The following is a 17,985-nucleotide window of genomic DNA, read 5'->3' on the forward strand; positions in this document are numbered from 1 at the left end:
AGGTGAATGCTGTTGTGTGCACACTGAAAATCAGGGAATTAATAAAGGAGTGTAAATGGTGTTATCAGAGGTTTGTAGGGAGATGTGCTTACCAAGACATGCAGTGCTGTGTTTGTTCCTTGGTGTGCTAAGCCTTTTGTCTTCACTTTTCAGAGGCCTCAGACGCACCTATTGTGATACAGCCAGCATCAGCCACAGAGACAACCCAGCTCACAGCTGACTCTCACCCCAGCTACCACACTGATGGATTTAATTAAGTTAAGGAAACACTGTCATTAGAATGGATAAAAAAAAAAATACATGGCCAACTCAACACTAGAATCATGAACATTAGAAGTAGAGAATGGGGAGGGGGAATAATTCTGCCACAGTAAGAGGGCAGCTTTCCAACCTGCCGAAAATATTTTGTAATCCCTTCAGCCTTTTGTCACCTTTCAGTGTCGTATCTCGACGATACGTGAAGTGCTGTAGCATGCAGTATTTAAAGCAGTTTAGCTACGGTCTTATTTGTTTCCTTTCTTTTGTTTTTTTTTTTTTTTTTTTTTCTCCTGTTTTGTTTTGGTTTTTGTTTTTTTTATAGCATGTATGGAGTTATGTTAAATGTCTGTGGTGTAATGTATTGAGTTGTCACAATATCAGTGCGGTGGAGACATTCTGCATTTTAAGCAGCAGTACTGGCCTAAAAATGAGATTTAAAAAGTGTCACAGAAGCCACTGTTCTTCTGTACAGCTGAGCTGTCGAAGACCTTTAGAAGTTGAGGATTTTCATTTGAGTGCAACAAACCAATTCTTTCATTCCTCCTTCTATTCCTGCATTATTATCTAAGCAAGTTTACAAAGCCAAGAACCAAAAACATGCCAGTCCTGCAGAGCTGGAGTCCTCTCTAATGCTGGTTTTCAGCTTAAATAAATCTACCTTGAAAAATAAAAAGGGAGAGTTGCCAATCTTTGAACAGTAAATTGAACAGCTCGTTGTGTATGAGGCGATCTCCAGTGACAATGGAACCAAAACCAACTGGGAATGGGCTCCTGTGGTGGTGGCAGTGGGATTTTAACTCCAAGCACAATTCTGTTTTGATTTGAGTTCAGTTGTTTTCCTGTAATGCTAGAGACCAAATAGTGCAGCTTTGTTTCTGAATGCATGAGAATCTTAAAGTGAAACTGGTTAACTGGCTCTCACTGAGCAAATGGTAAAATGCAGACAGTAGGCAACAGTAGAAATGTTTAAAAACAATTGGTGTTTAAAAATTTGTTCTAATAATTTGAGACTTTAATAGGCAAATGGAGTATTACATATCTTTTTTAAAAGCTTTTATAATACACTAACCCTTTAATTTAATGAACATCTTTGTGGAGTACTTAAATGGGTTTTAAAGAACAAACCACCATTCTTTGTGTTTATATTGTATAATTTGCACATTGTCTTGCATTTAGATTTGTTTACACCATTGTTTCTCTTTTCTTTGGAACAGCTATGCGGAAACCACTGAAAGGTTTCCTGTACTATTTTGAAACCAAATCAAGTCCGAATTCTGTTCTAGAAACTGGTTTACTGAGGTTTAACTGTTAAAAAGGCATTTTAGGCAGCTGCTGAATTACTGGTGTATATTGTTGTCAATAGTCCTGCTTTAGGTGATCCAGAGTCAAATCTAGAACAGCTCCAGAGAACCCACACTTGGCCCTTTCAGTGGGTAATTACGGCCTCGTTAATTTTAATCATTATGGTTTTGTATCACAATGCCTCAACTGTCCCTTGTACCCCCATCCCCCTGATGTGTTTCCCCTCTTTCTGTGGAGGGGCTGTTGGCACCTTCCCCCCGTGTCTGCTGCTCCCTCACCAGCTCCAGGTGGGGCTTTGAAGCAGGGTAAAGATCCACTGGTCTGCACAAAGGCTGCCAGGAAAGGGCAGGGACCCAGAGAACTATTCTGAATATATTTTCCTGCTGTCTTTGCATGAGCAACGTGAAATCTGCCATGAAACCATGTTAAACGTGCTGGGTAGGAGAACATGTTCTCCCCAAGGTCTCAGTGCTCAGTGAGGAGTGTTTGCACACCCAGACTTTGCTGTGGCTGTTGGTACAAGCACATATTTGCCTGCATGGGAGCTTGCTGCAGATCAGCATGATTTTAGTACCATATTCAGCCTCCAAAATTCCCCCAAAAAACTGTTCCTTTTAATTAATGGCTCAATTTCAGCAGCACACTCCTTAAGTCATTTCTTCTTTGCCCATAGTCCTTACAGACCTGAAATGTGGTGGTTTAGTGCAAGATACTTTTATCTTTTCCTGACTTGGATGGCCTTGAGGACATTTGTGTATGATTTGGCTTGAGGTCCTAATTTAGTTAATGTCTTTCTTTGACCCCTTGAACAAAAAGCCATTTTTAGGCTTAAACCCAATATAATTTTGTCTGTCCCTGTAGACTTTGCCTGGAGCCTATTCTTGGTGTAAAATTGCACTGTGGAATATGGTGGGGCATGTGCAGGCTTTGTCCTCTCCACATTCACTGGTTAAAATTGCCTGTATCTGCAAATTGTGTTCATAGTAAAAAAAAAAAAGGTATTGAGGTTTTTTGGCTTTGTAAATGAGTGTGTCTCATCAGAGCAAGTCAGTGAATGAGGGAGGGGCTCTTCCCTGGGAGCTGTTCCATTCCCTGTCCCTGTGTTCATCTCAGTGGATAATATGGAGATGGTTGCTGGGTGTTGCTCTGCTGCAGAGCAGCTCTGCCCCCAGTGCTGGGGGCTGGTTGTCACTGTTCATTTGGAATAATGCTCTTATTTCTTACCCTCTCTGGGCTGTTTCCAGAGAAGTAGAGAGGCTGGTGGGAAGTTGTGGCTCCAGGGAGGTGTGTGGCACACCTGGAGTCACTCTGCAGGCTCCTGACAAGGGAACTGAAGTGTGGCAGCACATGAGGACCAGAGGCAGAACAGTTATCTGTGGGGAAAGATGACATCCAGGATAAGTTTGCAGTTTTAGATCTTTGCTTAGCAAGGGATGAGTTTGGAGAGAGACTGCTTTCCTGTTGGTTCTGTCTGTGGGTGGTGTGTGAACAGGAAATTACTCTGTTACATGCCAGAGTGATGTTAGATGCTCCAAGGGAAACCGTTCTGAGATCTCACTTACAGGGAATGATGGAAAAACATAATTCTAGAGGAATACTCATGTTTTTGGAAGCTCTTTCAAGTTTGCCCATGTTAGTGCTTAATCTCTGAGTTTGGGATCGTTGTGTATTAGTGAAGTTCTTCTTGAACTATGTAAGGAAGTGATTGAAACATTCCTTTTTGAAGCCAAAACCGTGTCATGGCACATAAGTACATTAATGCCCACTTTTCCCCTCTTGGAGGGAAGGTGCAAGAGTACCCTGGGCTCTAACATGAGTTGCACTTCATAGTGGCCAAGTAGAATCCTAGTAAATGCAAAGTTGGGAATAATGGTTTAAAGCTGGCAGAGAAGCTCAAACAGGAATTCTGAGCTTGGGCAAGTGGAGTTGCAGCGTCCCAGTGCTGCAGCCTGACCTGCTTAGTGCACAATGTTTCCCTCCAGAATCAAACCTGACCACTGTCCATCTCAGACCAGTGTTTTGCCAGAATTAAAACTTGAGCTTGGATTTTATTTATTTATTTGTTTCTTTAAAGTAGTATCATTTGTACAAGTTGCCTGAGTCCTCCATTCCAGTTGTTCGGCCGCCTCCATCCAGCTCCTCCAACCTCTCCAGCATTGATTTCCTTAGCACTTGTAGCTAAGGGTGAATCCCAGCTGCAGAGTTTGGTGTTCAGGATACTGATTTATCCCTGTGTTGCATGGAGAGCCATTCCTAGCTTAGGTGAGGAGGGAAAGCTGCTGCTGAGAGCGCTCAGGTGCCAGCTGTCCCTCCTGGCACATGAAGCTGCTGGAAAAGGAGGTGCTGGATCTGTCCTGCCCATCCTCCCTAGGGATGGGAACATCCCAAACGCACTGTACTGAAGGGGCATTGCACCCCTCAAATGCCAGTCTCATTTTGTTAGTGATATTTGTAGGAAATTCTTAAATATTTATCTGTATATAAATTTATGTAAGACCTCAGTGGCATCCCATAGGGTGTCGGTTTTTGCTGGTCCCATGCAGTGATGTTTTAGAGCCATGTTCCCTTTTTTAGTCTTCTTTTTAGATTTGTAGTCTTTTAAAACTGCTTTAGATATTAGCACTCCTAGTGTTCTTAAAGTGGCATCCTCTTGGAGGTTTGGAGGGGCAGAGCAGAGGAGGAGGGCTTGGGCATGGCACAGAAACACTCAGTCTGTGGCAGGGCTGTGGTCGGGGGAGTGCAGCTCTCCAAACCCTTCCTGTCAGCCTGTAAACACCTCACACAGGTGTAACCAGGGCAGGAGCCTGGCAGAAAAACTATTCCTGTCCCATCTGTGAGGCAGTTTAGTGGTGTGGCAGGAACACCTGTGCACTCTGAGGGGCTGTTCCAGAGCGTTTGTACCACGCACGCTCCTTGAGGGAGGCACCTGCTTCTCTCAACTACTTCGTGCCCTTCCTCTGGTGCCCCTTGATCTTTTTGCCAAGTTCTGGATAATATAGGAAATTTATGCTGCAGGTTTTTTTGTACCCAGTGCACGTGTATCTTGGCATCATGTTTAACAGGTCACTCTGGCAGGGTGGTCTGGGCAGTTTGCAGTCCCCACCTCGTGTCAGTAATTCCGAATGGTGTTTAAATGCATTAATCTTGGAGCACTGAACCCCCAGTTATAGTTTATAGTGTCAGGTCGATATAAACTTCACATGCTTCAGCATCTGGTGCTGCTTCTCTGTATTCTAGTGGAGATCATCTAGTTTGTAGTGTCTCATTGCACCAACAGCTGCTTAAAATCTCTCGAAAGAATCGTAGCCAGTAGCTCACCAGGTGGCAGGAAATTTGTCAGTGTTCAGCTCCCACAAGATCCATGGTCCCCTCCACAAGCTGCCTTTGGAGGCTTTCTGGGACTGTCTGGGACTCAGCAAGACTGCAATTCCTGTGTTCTTCCAAGAAGACACTTCCTTTACAAGGAGAAGCCGCGGGAGGGAAGCTGGCTGTCTGATGTTTGCACAAGCCAAATGCCAGAAATCTGGAAGATGAACTTTCATTATGCCAATGTTACATGCACAGTTCATTTTGGCGTTAAAAGGATAGATGCTGGGAATTTCTGGTGGTTATATATATATATATGTATGTATATGTATAGAGGAAGCTCTTATATAAACTGGCTGTTCATTCCCGAGTGCCGTTGTCTTCTCTGCTCCCTCTCCCAGCCCTGTGGGTGTTCTCTTGCAGTCTGTGAGCGGTTGCTTGTCAAACCATTCCAAAAATTGAACAATCTACTTGAATTCCATGAGCTGCCCCTTGTCCCAGCTCCTCTGGATGGAACAGAGCTCTGCCTGCTCCAGCTTTCCTTAGGAGGAGAGAAGGGAGAGCTGGCAGAGGGCACAGAGGCAGCTCTGGAGTGACTGGAATTTGTGCAGCTGGCACGTGGGGTGTTTAGATGTGGTTAATGTGCTCATCACTGAAGCTGTGATAGAACACATGGATTTGGGGTTTTCCCCTAGTTGTCACCACATTGGACTCCCCAAAATGGAGCTGGGTGAGCTCACAGAGCAAGGTCCACCCTGTGCTGAGGGTGTGGGCTGCAGCATCACGTGTGTGTATGTATGTATATATGCACATATGTATATATTTATACAACAGGTGTGCACCTTGGGTTTTTCTTTGGTGGTAAAAAACGTGAGATTTGGCTCCAAGTAGTGCTCTGAACTCAGCCAGACAGGGGGAAGGTGTGAGTTTTGTGTGGCCACAAATTTGTGCTTCTCTGCTCTCAGCTGCAGGAAAACCCAAACCCGACCTGTGGGGTTGAGGGACTGGTGAGGACATGGTGAAGGAGCCTGTTGTATAAATAAATGGGTCCTAGGAGCAGGAGAAGATGCTTCTCCTGCTCCCCACACCCTGCTTGGGGAGTTCCCACATGAGCAGCATGGGGTTTGCAGGGCCAGGTGCTGTCCCTCCTCTTGCAGGTGGGTTCCATAAGGACTTGGAGTTACTGAAATTCCTACACCTGAGGCTGGCAGTGATCCATGTGAAGGCACAATGGTTGTGGCTGATGCACGTGTGAGTCCCACCATGTCCCCTCTAGCTATGCTGGGTAGAGTCACCACCGCCCTCCTCCTCCTCAGGCTGTTCCTGCCAGGGGCTGTTCCTGACACGCAGCACACCAGGGGTTCCTTCACGGCAGAAATGGGGGAATATTGGGGAGATTTTTACTGCTGGCACCTCTGAAGTTCTGTTTGTGACCATCACAGCTGATGAACTCCAAGTTTGCCAATTCCAAGTGTGCTGTTTCCATGCTGGATGCTGAGCTGATGGCTGTCATTCCTTCCTCCCTCTCATCCCACCGTTGCTGCCTTGCTGGGCCGGGGTGTGGATGGGTCGGTTGGTGTCACTGCTGACATCCCAGGCGGTTTATGTTCATTTTGCATGTGAGCAAGGCCCTGAACTGTGTAATTCCTTGTGGGGTTTGGTTTCCTGGCTCCTTTATGGAGCCAGAAGGAGCTGAGGATGCCAGGAGAGACTCGCCTGCATTTGCACTGCACTTCAACTCGGGCAGGGGTGGGGGATAGAGGGAGCCCATCTTTAAAAAAAAGAAAAAAATAGTTAAAAAAAATCCCAAACCAAACCCACCACAATCGAAATATAAATGCATCTGAGAAGCAATTATAATATAGACATATATCTATTTTGTTATGTTACTAAAGGACCATACTTTGAGTTGTCTGTAAGTAGACGTGGCTGTCTGAACTTCGTGGATTGTAACACTCGATACTACTGAGCTCCTGTACATACCCGCGGCGACGGCAGAAGGAATTATTTTCTGTTTTAGCATGGTAATTTGTGTCTTGTATGTCCGAATATAAACTAAAATAAAGATTGCTAAGTTATCGGAAACCACTGTTGTAAAATAAATGTTTTCAATGCAGAAATGCCCATCCGGTTTTTCTTTCTTTATTTGCACAAGAGGGAGGGGCTGTGGGACAGGGTGGGGCTGGCTTGGGAGGTGGGAGAGGTCACCCATCCCTGGGATGGGCACTGGGTGCAGGGTATCTGGGGCAGGAGCTGTAGCCACTCCCCTGTACCCCTCTGGCACCCACCGTGGGGTCTGGGCTGCTTTTGAGCCTGAAAGTCCAAAGATCTTCATGTGATGCTGGACCCTGGCAGATTATTTGGGGTGCAAATGCAGGTTGGAGTTGTTGGTGGGGTGGGAATTGTATGCAGGGCTGAGGGAGGCAACAGGGGCTCTCTCTCTGTTTCTCCTTTTCTGGAGAAACTCAGGTTATTGACACTGGGTTTGCTCCTGCTGTTGCCGATGGAGAGAACAAAGATGAGTGGAAGATGTACTGAAGGTGCTCTGAGCCTGATCCAAGCTGAGGTGGGGACCAAGGCAGCACAAATCTGTCCTGTCCCCAGGCCTGTGGTGACTGTGGGGGTGTCCCTGCTGCAGGTGCCACCAGCAGCTGTTCTGACCCTGGGGTTGTTCATTTTGGAAAGGTGAGTTGTGCATTTGATGGAGGCGAGCATAAAATTGGGTTTTAACCTGAGGTTGTCAGGTTGGACAGGGCTTTGGGCAGCCTGATCTAGAGGGAGTTGTCTCTGCCCGTGGCCCACGTTGCCCTGACAACACCAAAAGATGCTGGGACCGAGGAGCCCCTCCAGAGAGGCAGGAGTGGGGTGCAGGGTCAGGCCAGGTTGGGTTCAAAGCTGAGACCAAGCTGTTTAACTCGGGCTCATGCTCCTCCCCACTTCCCTGCACTCCTGTCTTATCACAGTCTTATCACCTTTACTGTGATTTCTGTCCCAACCCCACAAGTCTCCTCATTGTCCCCTCTGTGATGTCCCCAGGGTGCCAGAGGTCCTGTCCAGCCCTGTGCCCACCCCAGTCAATCACCCAAGGCTGGGATGGCCGAGCTGGCCCGGGGGAAGGATACTGACCCCTTCCCTGCTCTGCAGAGTGCAGGGCCCTGGGACAATTTTCCTTCTTCCTCCACGACTGTCAGTGCCTGGGAGCCTTCCCAAACCCAGCTCAGCCCCGTCAAGCCTGGCAGAGGACTGTGCCCAGTTTGGGATGGGAATGGCTGCTCCGAGCTCTGGGCTGTGCTTGCAGGAGGGGGATTGAGCTGAGGGGGGCTCCATGCCCCAGGGAGGGCACAGCTTGGGGAGGGAGGGAGGGAGCTGCAATGCCCTTGCTGCCAGTGTCGTACAGAAATGCTCACCTTCCTCCAAGAACCGCCAAGCTCAGGTGCCACTAAACCTTGGCCCAAATCCCCGGCTGTGACACAAAAAGGTGCAGACTTGCTATGAATTTGGGGAGCAGCAGCTTTTGGAGCCATTCTCCAGGGATAGTGGAGAAGCCCTGGCTGGGTCTCAGGGTACGGCTTCCAGCTGGGGTTGCACTACCTGCATCATTCAGAGCTCTTTATGGAAATGGTTTTTTCACCCAAGGAAGGATCTGGGATTGCTCTGGTGTTTTTGGGTAGACCTGGTTCGCGTCCACAGGTTTATGACAGCAGGAAAGCATAAGAGCACAGCAGCAGGGCAGGTACGACTGTGACTTTAATGCACAACAGTGACACGCGGGACGCAGTGACAGCAACACTGCCAGGCAAGGTGGGGACTCCCGGGGCACGGCTGCAGCCCACAGCATCCCCCCGTTCTCCGCTCCGCCGTGGTGTCTCGTTACGGGGTCGGTCTCCTTCATTCCCCCACCTCCAGCGACCCTCCCTCATTTCCCTATACTCTGCAGCAAGAGCTTATTGCTGAGCGCCTTCTGGGCCAGTCTCTCCTCCCGGGACATTTCCAGGAACTCGCGCAGGAGGTGGAAGGTGAGATCCAGCGAGTTGGGTTTTCCGTCTCGCCTCTTGCCGGTTTGCAGCGCCCGCCGGGCTCGGGGGGCCGGGGCGAGCTCTGCCCCGTGGAACAGGCACAGTCTTTGGGGCAGGGCATCGGTGCCGGGGACCGGGGCTCTCGGGGCTCCCATCCAGGGCTCCCAGGTGAGTTGGGGGGCCAGGGTCAGCCTGCGGGACGGAGCCCGGGGCCACTGCAGCGGGGAGCAGGTCTCCGAGGGCAGGAAGAGCAGGACGAGGACGGAGGCAGCCGAGATCATCCTGACCCGCATCGCAGCCACTCCGGGGCCAGAAACCTGCAAGAGCAGCCCCCCCCCACCCCGGACCCCCACATCCCCCCGCTGCGGTCAGGGGTCACTCGAGGGGCTTCACCCTCGAGTTTGGGACCCCCTCCCCAGGGATGAAATCCCCCGGGATGGCGTTCCCACCCCCGCCGATGGGAATCCCACCCCCTGTCCCTGGGACAGGACCCTTCTGGGGACGGGACCCCCCACCCGAGGACGCGACGCCCTTTCCCCTGGGATGGGGCTCCCCCAAGCATGAGCCCCCTCGGCAGCCGGGACGGGACCCTCCAGGACCTGGGACCCCTCGAGAGGGGACACCCCCCCATCCCGGGACAGGACCCTCCTCTCCCCGGCCCCAGACGCCCCCAGGCTCGGGATCCCCCTCTTTGTGCCGGTGGCCGTCCCGGTCCCCGTGCGCGTCTCACCGCTCTCGGGCGCTCCGCCGGCTCCGCGCCTCCCGCAGGACGCGCCGCTCCGGCCCCGCGCTTTATAGGGGCGGGGAGCCACGTGATGGGAGCGGGGCCGGGATCTGTCCGCGGTGCTGAACGGGGGGAGAGCGGGGGGACACGGCCGGGAGGGACGGGCCGGGGGGGACATGGGAGGGGGAGAGTCTGGCAGGGGGGGGTTCATGTGGGTCCGGGGGGTACGTGGGGTGAGGAAGGGGAGTGCTTTGGGGGCTGTGGGGTGTGGGGTGTGTGTGCAAGCGGACACAAATGTGCTCAGGGGCGTTTCTCGGTGTGTTGGAGAGGTGAGGGGGTGGGAGGGGTGTGAGGTGAGTGTGAGTTCATGAGTGTGCACGACAGACCCTCTGTGTGTGACAGGGTGCCTGGGGGTGCGGCAGGACCGGCCAGCCAAGCCCACACACCCCCATTGCTCCGGGTGCTGTTCCTGGGCACCCCATGGAGCCCCCCGATTCTCTCGGGGCCAGGTGAGCCCATGGCAGAGGGGCACACCGGGCACACACCCGTGTGCGGGCTCGGCCCTGAGCTCTGCAGCGTTTCCTGTCGCAGGGAAAGTTTTTCCGACGGCTCCTCCGGCAGTTGTTTGGTGGAGGCAGCCCCGGCTTCCTCCCGGCTCCTCCCGGTGATCCCTCTGCTGCGATCACACTGATGAAAACTTCACTGCAGAAGCGAAATGAGCTTCTGGAGCACAATTTGACATAAAGGCATGTTCTTCTCCCGGCCTGATCCTGGCACAGACACACACCTGGAGGTGCATCCTGGGATCCACAAGAGCCAGGCTAGGGATTCATTTCCCTTTCCCTGCTTCCTTGCTGGAGCCTCCATTGCCTGCCCCTCAGAGCTCAGCAATTGCTTCCTTCACCTTGCAGAAGCACTGCTGTCTCTAAAATTAAAATTCCCTCCTGAAAACAAACTTAAGAGAAGGGGGAAAAGCAAACCAGCCCACATTGGGTAGAATTTGGATTAACGGCTAGAACCCCTCCCATCGTCCTCCATGGCAAGAACCACATGGAAAGCAAGGGCTCTGCAGAACTCTGAGGGTCACAGAAAAGAGCTCAAGAGGTTTGTGGGGGTGGCAAGCCAGGGGGGCCCTCACCACCCCAGCTGCAGAATAACTCCCAGCAGCAGCACAGCAAATGCTGGGTGGGCAGGAAGGGGGAGCAGCTGCCTCCTGCTGGCTTTGTGAGCTTTTCACGTCCTTTTCTTCGCTGAATCATCGAGATCCTCTCTCATTTCCAGCGCTTCACCTGAGGCTGCTTTTCTCCCTGCACCCCATGCCTGACCCCGTGCTGTCCCTGCCCCAATACCAGTGCTGTGGGCCTGGCCCTGCTGCACTGCCAGGAGCACTGCCTGCAGCTCCCAGGGCATCCCCACACCTGCTGGGGGCTCAGGGCAAATGAGACCCCCAAATCCCATGGGGAGATGAAAGCAGCTCCAGCAGAGACTGGATCCCAGCATGGGGAATGGAGCTGCCTCCCCTGTGCTGCCTGGCTGCTCATGGGGGCTCCCAGCATGGTTTCAAATCTTCTTGAAGCCGTGCTAGGACTTGGTGGGTCCAGCTCAGCAATGTTGGCTCCTCCCCTGCACATGGGGCTGGGCTGTCTCTGGAAATCTCTTCCTAGCCCATCTCCTGGGGCTGCCCTGCAGGAACAGTGCTTGGAGGGGCCAGGGGCTGCGGCAGGGAGAGATGCAGCAGGAGGGGCTGTGCCCAGAGCATCCCTCAGTGGGCTTCGGGGCCGCCTTGTCTCAGAGGAGTGAGCCCGTGGCTCTGGGCAGGGATTTCTGCTCCTGCAGGGCCACGGGCAGGGCCAGAAGCAGGCTCAGAGAGGGGCAGCTCCACTCGCTCCCTGCCCCCGTGGCCTGCTCTGTGGCCGGTCACGTTTTACACCGTTTAGCTTTAGGATTGATCATTTAATTGTAGGAAAGACAGTGATTCTGACAAGTGTATCTTGGACTTGTGTTTTATTTAGGAAGCTCAACTTGAACAATTAAAAATACCCTTATTTTCCCTGCTCCCTTCATAAATTACTGACAAATCCAGCACTGATGGGCCCTGTGCACTGCCTGGGGATTCATTACCGTCACTTTTAGGGCTGTCACTCTCTCCCCCTCCAGTCAGGAATGTGAGGAGCGAAGTGTTAATGATGCTTTCAGGGATGCCAAAGTCACCCCTGGGCTGCGCTCGCTGCACACGGAGGCACCGATCCGGGAGGGAGTCGGAGAGGCTCCTAATTAGGTGCTTTTGGTGCTCGCAGCCTCCTGTCACATGAGCAGCAGCTCACACGTGGCCGGGGCAGCTCCAGCACTGAGGTGCGGCCGAGCTTCCAGCAGCTTCTCCTGAGGGACAGGCGGGATTTGCCGGCCACTTTCCTCCCTTGGCTGCCTGGGGGCTCACACCCGCTTTGGTCCTTGCCCAGCCGCACCAACAGCCGTGCCAGGGCGCAGATGGAGCTCTGGTGTCTCCCCGCTGTGTTTCTCACTGTGCTGGGTGCAGGTGGCAGCCGTGGGGCTGGTGGGGGTCGGTGCTGCCCGTCCTGCTCTGGAGGAGGCATCTCATGGGCTGACGAACCTGAGATTGACCCTGATGTTTCACCATTCTCAGGTTAGACAGTCCTCGAGGTGCCCCTCGCTGGGGCAGCTGCCAGACCCCCTGCCTTGTGCCTTGTGCCTTGTGCCTCACACCGTGTCCTTGCCCAACCTCTGAAGAATTTGGAGGCAACAAAGAAGCAGCCCCTTGGCTCTGTTTTATGGTGGGGTTGTCTGTGGGACCCACCCAAACATCCTCACATTACTCTGTGTGCTCCCAGGGAATCGAGGAATCACAGAACTATTTGGATTGGAAAAGCCCTCTGAGATCACCAAGCCCAACCATTCCCTCAGCATGGCCAGCACCATCACGAAATCATGTCCCCAAGTGCCACATCCACACTTTTAAATCCCTTCAGGGATAGTGACCCCACTAGTGCCCTGTGCAGCCTGCTCCAGTGCTGGGCAATTCTTGTGGTGAAGAAGTTTTCTCTAATATCCAGCATAAACCCTTCCCAGGTGCAGTTTGAGGCTGTTTCCTCTCATCTTGTCACTTGTTACCTGGGAGAAGAGACCACCCCACCTGGCTACACCCTCCTTTCAGGGAGTTGAAGGAAAAAATGAATGTTAAAAGCTTATCAATCAAAATGAATGAACTTAGTACGAAACTGAAAGGAAAGCTTTTCCCACTGACAAGCTCTGTGCAAGAAGTGAGCGAGCCTGGGAAGCTGTCACAAAAATCACAGTGAAAGGAATCTGTAACCTGTTTTCAGCTCCTTTCTGGATTTCTTACTTTGGGTCCAAACACCCTCCCACTTCTGTGGTGGGGACTGAGCCAGATGTAGCTCTGAGTACCCCACACAGAGCCAAGACTATTCAAGAGGCACTCTGGATTTCCTTCAGAGAAAAGGAAGAAAAAACTTTCTGACAGGAGCAAGGGAATTGTGGAACCGTTGCCCAGATTTACCTTCTCTGATACCTCCACTGGAAATCAGAGCAGCTTTGGGGGATTTTAAGGTTGGTACCATGGGCTTGCAAAGATGAAAAAGAAGAGGTAAAAGCCAATTAGAATTAATTTTTTCCGAGCAAGGTGAAGTTTTAGTAAGTTTCACACAGAGAATAAATTATGGCAGAATCCTCTCAAGTGGCCCCAAGAAGAGTGGAAAATACTTCCAAAAATAGTCAGGAATCATTTGCAGAAGGAATAAAAAGAGGGTGCAGGGCAGTGCCTGCCTTACCTGTGAACCCAGGACCAGGTCCCCAGCACCGCTGGCAGCTCTGGCCCCTCTGGCCTGCTCTCCTCCCCCTGCCACCCCCATGCTGTCTTTTATAGCCTTTCTTGTCCCCCGGCTGAGCTGAGCTGGGCCACAGCGAGCTGCCGCGCTCTCTGCTGGCTTCCTGTTTGCTCATCGAGCGCCTGCGGTAAAATTTCCATTACACGCTGGACAGGCAGGGTGGCAGAGAGAAGTGAGGCAAGAAATGGAACCCCAGCACGTATGGGTGTTTCAGTGGTTCTCTCAAATCTTTTAAAAATGAGAAAGTGCTGTTAGATGGAGGCAGAAGTGAAAAGGGGTGTCCTGGTTGTGTGGGAACAGAAGGCCGTCCTGCAGTCTCGGTCCAGCTGCTCTGGGTTCCCCCTCCCTGCCCCCAAGGGGATAGAGAAGTCCTGCTCCCCAGTTCAGCAAGAAGATCCTCCTTCCCACCCACCACCCCAAAAAAGTGTTTCCCAAATGCTGCCTCACTGAATGGAGCCACAGGACAAAGCTCTGTCCTGCTCTGACCAGAGGCTGTGGGGCTGTCGCCATCCCCCTTCACTCTGTCTCAGCCAGCAGATGCTCCAGGGATGCATAACCCAGTGAGGAAAGATCTGGATGAGAGCAATTAATTTCAATCTTTCATTTATCCTTAGCGTGTGCAGAAGAGCCATTTTGGCTGTAAAACAGACGAGGGCAAAGGGAAAGGAGGAAAACTGCCTGCCATGAAAATATGGAACCTGTCAAAGTATCCACGCCCATCTGGAACAGTGTCTCTTGTTCTGGAGTGGGAAGACCCCCTGGCTGGAACAAGATGAACTTTAAAGTCCCTTCCAGCTCCTTGTGGGAGTCTATAATTCAACAAACATAAACTGAAAATTCACTGCAATGGGCAGGGACACCTTCCACTATCCCAGGTTGCTCCAAGCCCCATCCAACCTGGCCATGAACACTTCCAGTTATGGGGCAGCCACAGCTTCTCTGGGCAGCCTGTGCCAGGGCCTTGCCACTGTGACAAGGAAGAAATTCTTCCCAATGTCCAACCTAACCCTCCCCTCTGTCAGTTTGGAGCCATTCTCACTTGGTCCTGTCATCTCATGCCCTTGTTCAAAGGCACTGAGGTCAAATAAAGCCTTTTAAATATCTTTGATGTTTCTGGATGCCTCTGTGAGTGAGTTTGGCCAAGGATCACTCTAAGCAGCAGATGGCTTAGATGAGTTTGATTTGAGGTGCTGCTGAAAAAGTTTCCAGTGGCACCAGGCAGACACTTTCATGTGTGACCTGTCGGATATATCGGTTGATCACTGTGCCCAACACTGCTCGTTCAACAGCTTCAAAATGCCCCATTTTTTACCACTGTTTCGATATTGACTTCTGAAAACCGCCTCTGCTAACGGAGCAGGGTGTTTGAAGCCAGCCCTGACAAATCTCCTCATTTATAATACATGGAAATTCAGCATTTTTTAACAATTGGCCAAGACTGTGCCCTGCAGAGCCATGGGCTGGACATGCCAGCTCTTGAAGGTCTGGAGAGCTGTGACACACTGCTCACCCAGACCAGGTCTGGGAGGTGACCTTCATGGCACAGCCCACTCCTGCAATGAATTGCCAAGTTCTCAGATGAGTGCTGGGGCCAGCACACAGGTTTCAGCCCACAAGATCTGTTTCTGTACAAATAAGAATCAAGCCGATAACGAGCTCAAAAGGAAAATTAATTTGTCTTCTGACCCATTGTTCCCCTGGCTCCTTTCCAGCCCCGAGAAGCCCACAAGGGGGGCAGCCCCCAGCACTGGAGCCCCGCATGCCATTACCTCAGGCAAGGAGAGATTTCATCTATTTCAGAGAAAAGCGAGCCCATCTGCTGCAGAAAGAGAAAACACAACCCGAAAGTCCTCGTCTCAGGTGTTCCTGCTCGAAATGACTGTGGTTGCTCTTTGATGGTCAAGCAGACATTGTTCTCCTTTTTTCTGTTGGCTTTTTTTTTCCTGTTGGCTTTTTCTTTCTGTTGGCTTTTTTTTTTTTTTTAAACCGCTCGGATCTATTTTTAGCGATGAGGGGATGGCGCTCAAGAGGCTCTGCCATGGGTCACCTCAGTGTGGGTTTGGGTCACTCTGGATGCCAGGCAAGAGGTGAAGCTCAGCTGCTCCTGGTGGTCCTGCCATGGGCACTGGGACCCTGAAGATGGTGGGGGGCTGCAGGTGCTGCTGAGAGCAGGGGTCCCACACTGGGGGTTTGGGATTGTGATGATGGCAGGTGGATGAAATGGGGCTCCTGCCATGGGAGGTGGAACCCAGCGATAGCAGGATGCTGCAGCTGAGCCCAAGGGCACCTCGTGATAGCAATAAATCTAATACTTTTTTTTTTTTTTTGTCTGATTTAATGAGACACCTGGAACTGTGGTTTGCAATGAGAAAAAAGGGTTTTTTTTTCTTTTTCAGTCCTTTTTTCCAGTGTCTCCATGTTATGGAGGAGGCATTAGGGAGTGTCGCCATGTGCCATACACTCCTGGCTGGGCTGTCTGACAGCAGGTAGGGGCTGGAGCAGCACCCATTCTAGTCAGAGTCTGTGCAGGGCTGGGCTCAGCCATGCTCAAAACTCCCCACTTTTGCCCTTTTTACATCTTGAAACATGGCGTGACCCTGGTGGAGTGGTTTGCGCTGGTGCACAAACATGCTGCATCCGCCATGCTGCCATGATAAAACCTCATGGCTGGGGCTGCTCAGAAAGCCTTATACCAATAGTTTGGCAAGAACAGAGTGGTTTTTGCTGTGTTCCACTACCCCAGCCTGTGGCCAGCGTGGCCTCAGAGCCTGTGGCTGGGGGGGCAGTGAGGCACAGGCAGAGGGGAGGGAGGGAGGGAGCCGCCTGCCGCCCACGCAGTGTTTCCGATGTGGTAGCTACCAACAGTTTGTCACAAACAAACCAAATTCTGTCTTGTAGCCCTGAATCTAAATTAGGTCTGATAGCGCTGGTGATGGCGGCGGGAGGGAGAGGAAGGTGGCGGGCTGACGGAGTGTGAGGGATCCAAGATGGCGGCGTGGCGTGAGGGCAATGGCGGCACCGGGGGCAGAACTCACCGGAAACCGTGTTTGAGGATGAATCGGCCATGGCTGCCTCAAGCAGGTGCAGTGTGGGATGAGAGAGGATGGCTCCATGTATTCCAGTGGCAGGAGAAGTCCATGGGATGGGAAGGAAGGTGATGGCTCCATGTTTGCCACCGGCAGGAGCAGTTGACCAGTGGGAGCTGCTGGAATAGGCATAGGGCTGGTTTGCTGAAGCAAAATAATCACAGAAACATAGAATATGCTGAATTGACCCATAGAATATGTTGAAGGGACCCATCAGGATCATTGAGTCCAGCTCCTGGCCATGCACAGGACACAAATCCCACCATGTGCCCAAGAGCCTTATCCGAACCCTTCTCGAATTCAGACAGACTGGGTTGTGCAGATCTGAGTAAAAACGTGGCTCTATTGGGGAAAGCATGGATCTGAGGCAAAAGAGGGATCTGCTAAGGAAAAATGGCAACTCCACCACTGCTCTGGGCTGCCTGTTCCAATGTCTGGGCATCCTTTCAGTGAAGAAATTTTCCTTAATATGCATTCTAAACCTCCCCGGCACAATTGTTTCCTCCTGTCCTGTCGCATGTTACCTGAAGGCAGACACCAACAATGCTGGGGGAGAGGAGATGCTTTGCCCGCAAGAGTAAGTGACACGTGGATATCCCGTCCCTGGAAGCATTCAAGGCCAGCTTGGATGGGGCTGGGAGCAACCTGGTCTAGTGAAGCTGTCCCTGTCCATACCATGGACCCAGTGACCCACTGCTGCTGACCTGCTGCTCCAGCTGAAGCCCCCCCATGCCTGCCTGTCCTCTCGTGTTTGTGCTCATGAGCTCTCCTTCCACCCACACAGGGAACTATTTTTAGCAGACACTAATCAAGTGTCAGTGTTGGCTCTGAGTGCGGCTTTCAGTGGAGGGCTCCTTCTTTCACCAAGTGCTGGCAGGAACTCGGGTGTGTTTTCTTTTAAATCTGGTTGAGAATTTGCACAATGTGTTGCAGAGCTGTGATGGTTATTTTGGGCTCGTCACACCCAAGCCCACACTGAGTGATCACCAGGTGACTCCATTTTGGTGAGGGCTTGGCAGAGCATCCCCCTCCCAATCCCGCGCTGCCAGCAGCACCTGCTTGCCTTGCCTGACCCCTCAGGAGCCAGCTCCCGGCCAGGGATGCCCAGACAAGAGGTAGCTTTGCTCCTCTTGGGATGTTTGTCTCCTGCACAAAGGTGTTGGGTTGGAACTTTGAATCCTGCAGGAAAGGAAAACTCTCCATGTTCAGCCCTGGAGGTCACAGCCTCCTCTGGCTGAGCCCCCCTCATGTGGGGCCAGCTCCCCATCCACTGAGGTCACCCTGCTTTGTGACAGGTCACATCCTGTTTGCTGTGCCCTGGGTCAGACACAGGACCTGCCCCTCACCATGGCTCGAGCAGCTCTGATTGAGTAAGAGCTGCGGTTGGGGTGAGCTCTGTTTCACTTTGGCTGCTGAACTCACAACAGGCA

General features: G+C 51.8%; 2 protein-coding genes across 3 annotated transcripts in view; one reads left to right on the forward strand and one right to left on the reverse strand.

Moving 5' to 3' along the window:
- The window catches only part of DNAJC5 (DnaJ heat shock protein family (Hsp40) member C5), a 30,617-nt gene extending 23,627 nt beyond the window's left edge, over positions 1 to 6,990 (forward strand). For both annotated transcript variants that reach the window (XM_063172445.1, XM_063172444.1), the window contains exon 6: positions 154 to 6,990. In XM_063172445.1, coding sequence (XP_063028515.1) covers positions 154 to 257 — 104 coding nt within the window. In that variant the 3' untranslated portion in view covers positions 258 to 6,990. The remainder of the gene's footprint in view (positions 1 to 153) is intronic.
- Positions 6,991 to 8,601: 1,611 nt separating this feature from the next.
- LOC134427150 (corticoliberin-like) lies at positions 8,602 to 16,535 on the reverse strand. The gene is made up of 4 exons (XM_063172735.1): positions 16,505 to 16,535; positions 11,931 to 12,217; positions 9,613 to 9,798; positions 8,602 to 9,199 (listed from the first exon to the last, which is right to left on the reverse strand). The coding sequence occupies exons 1-4, from the start codon at positions 16,533 to 16,535 to the stop codon at positions 8,783 to 8,785; spliced, it is 921 nt and encodes a 306-aa protein (XP_063028805.1). The 3' UTR covers positions 8,602 to 8,782.
- Positions 16,536 to 17,985: the final 1,450 nt, after the last annotated feature.

The sequence above is a fragment of the Melospiza melodia genome, chromosome 19 (assembly GCF_035770615.1).
Source record: "Melospiza melodia melodia isolate bMelMel2 chromosome 19, bMelMel2.pri, whole genome shotgun sequence".
Taxonomy (NCBI): Eukaryota; Metazoa; Chordata; class Aves; order Passeriformes; family Passerellidae; genus Melospiza; species Melospiza melodia.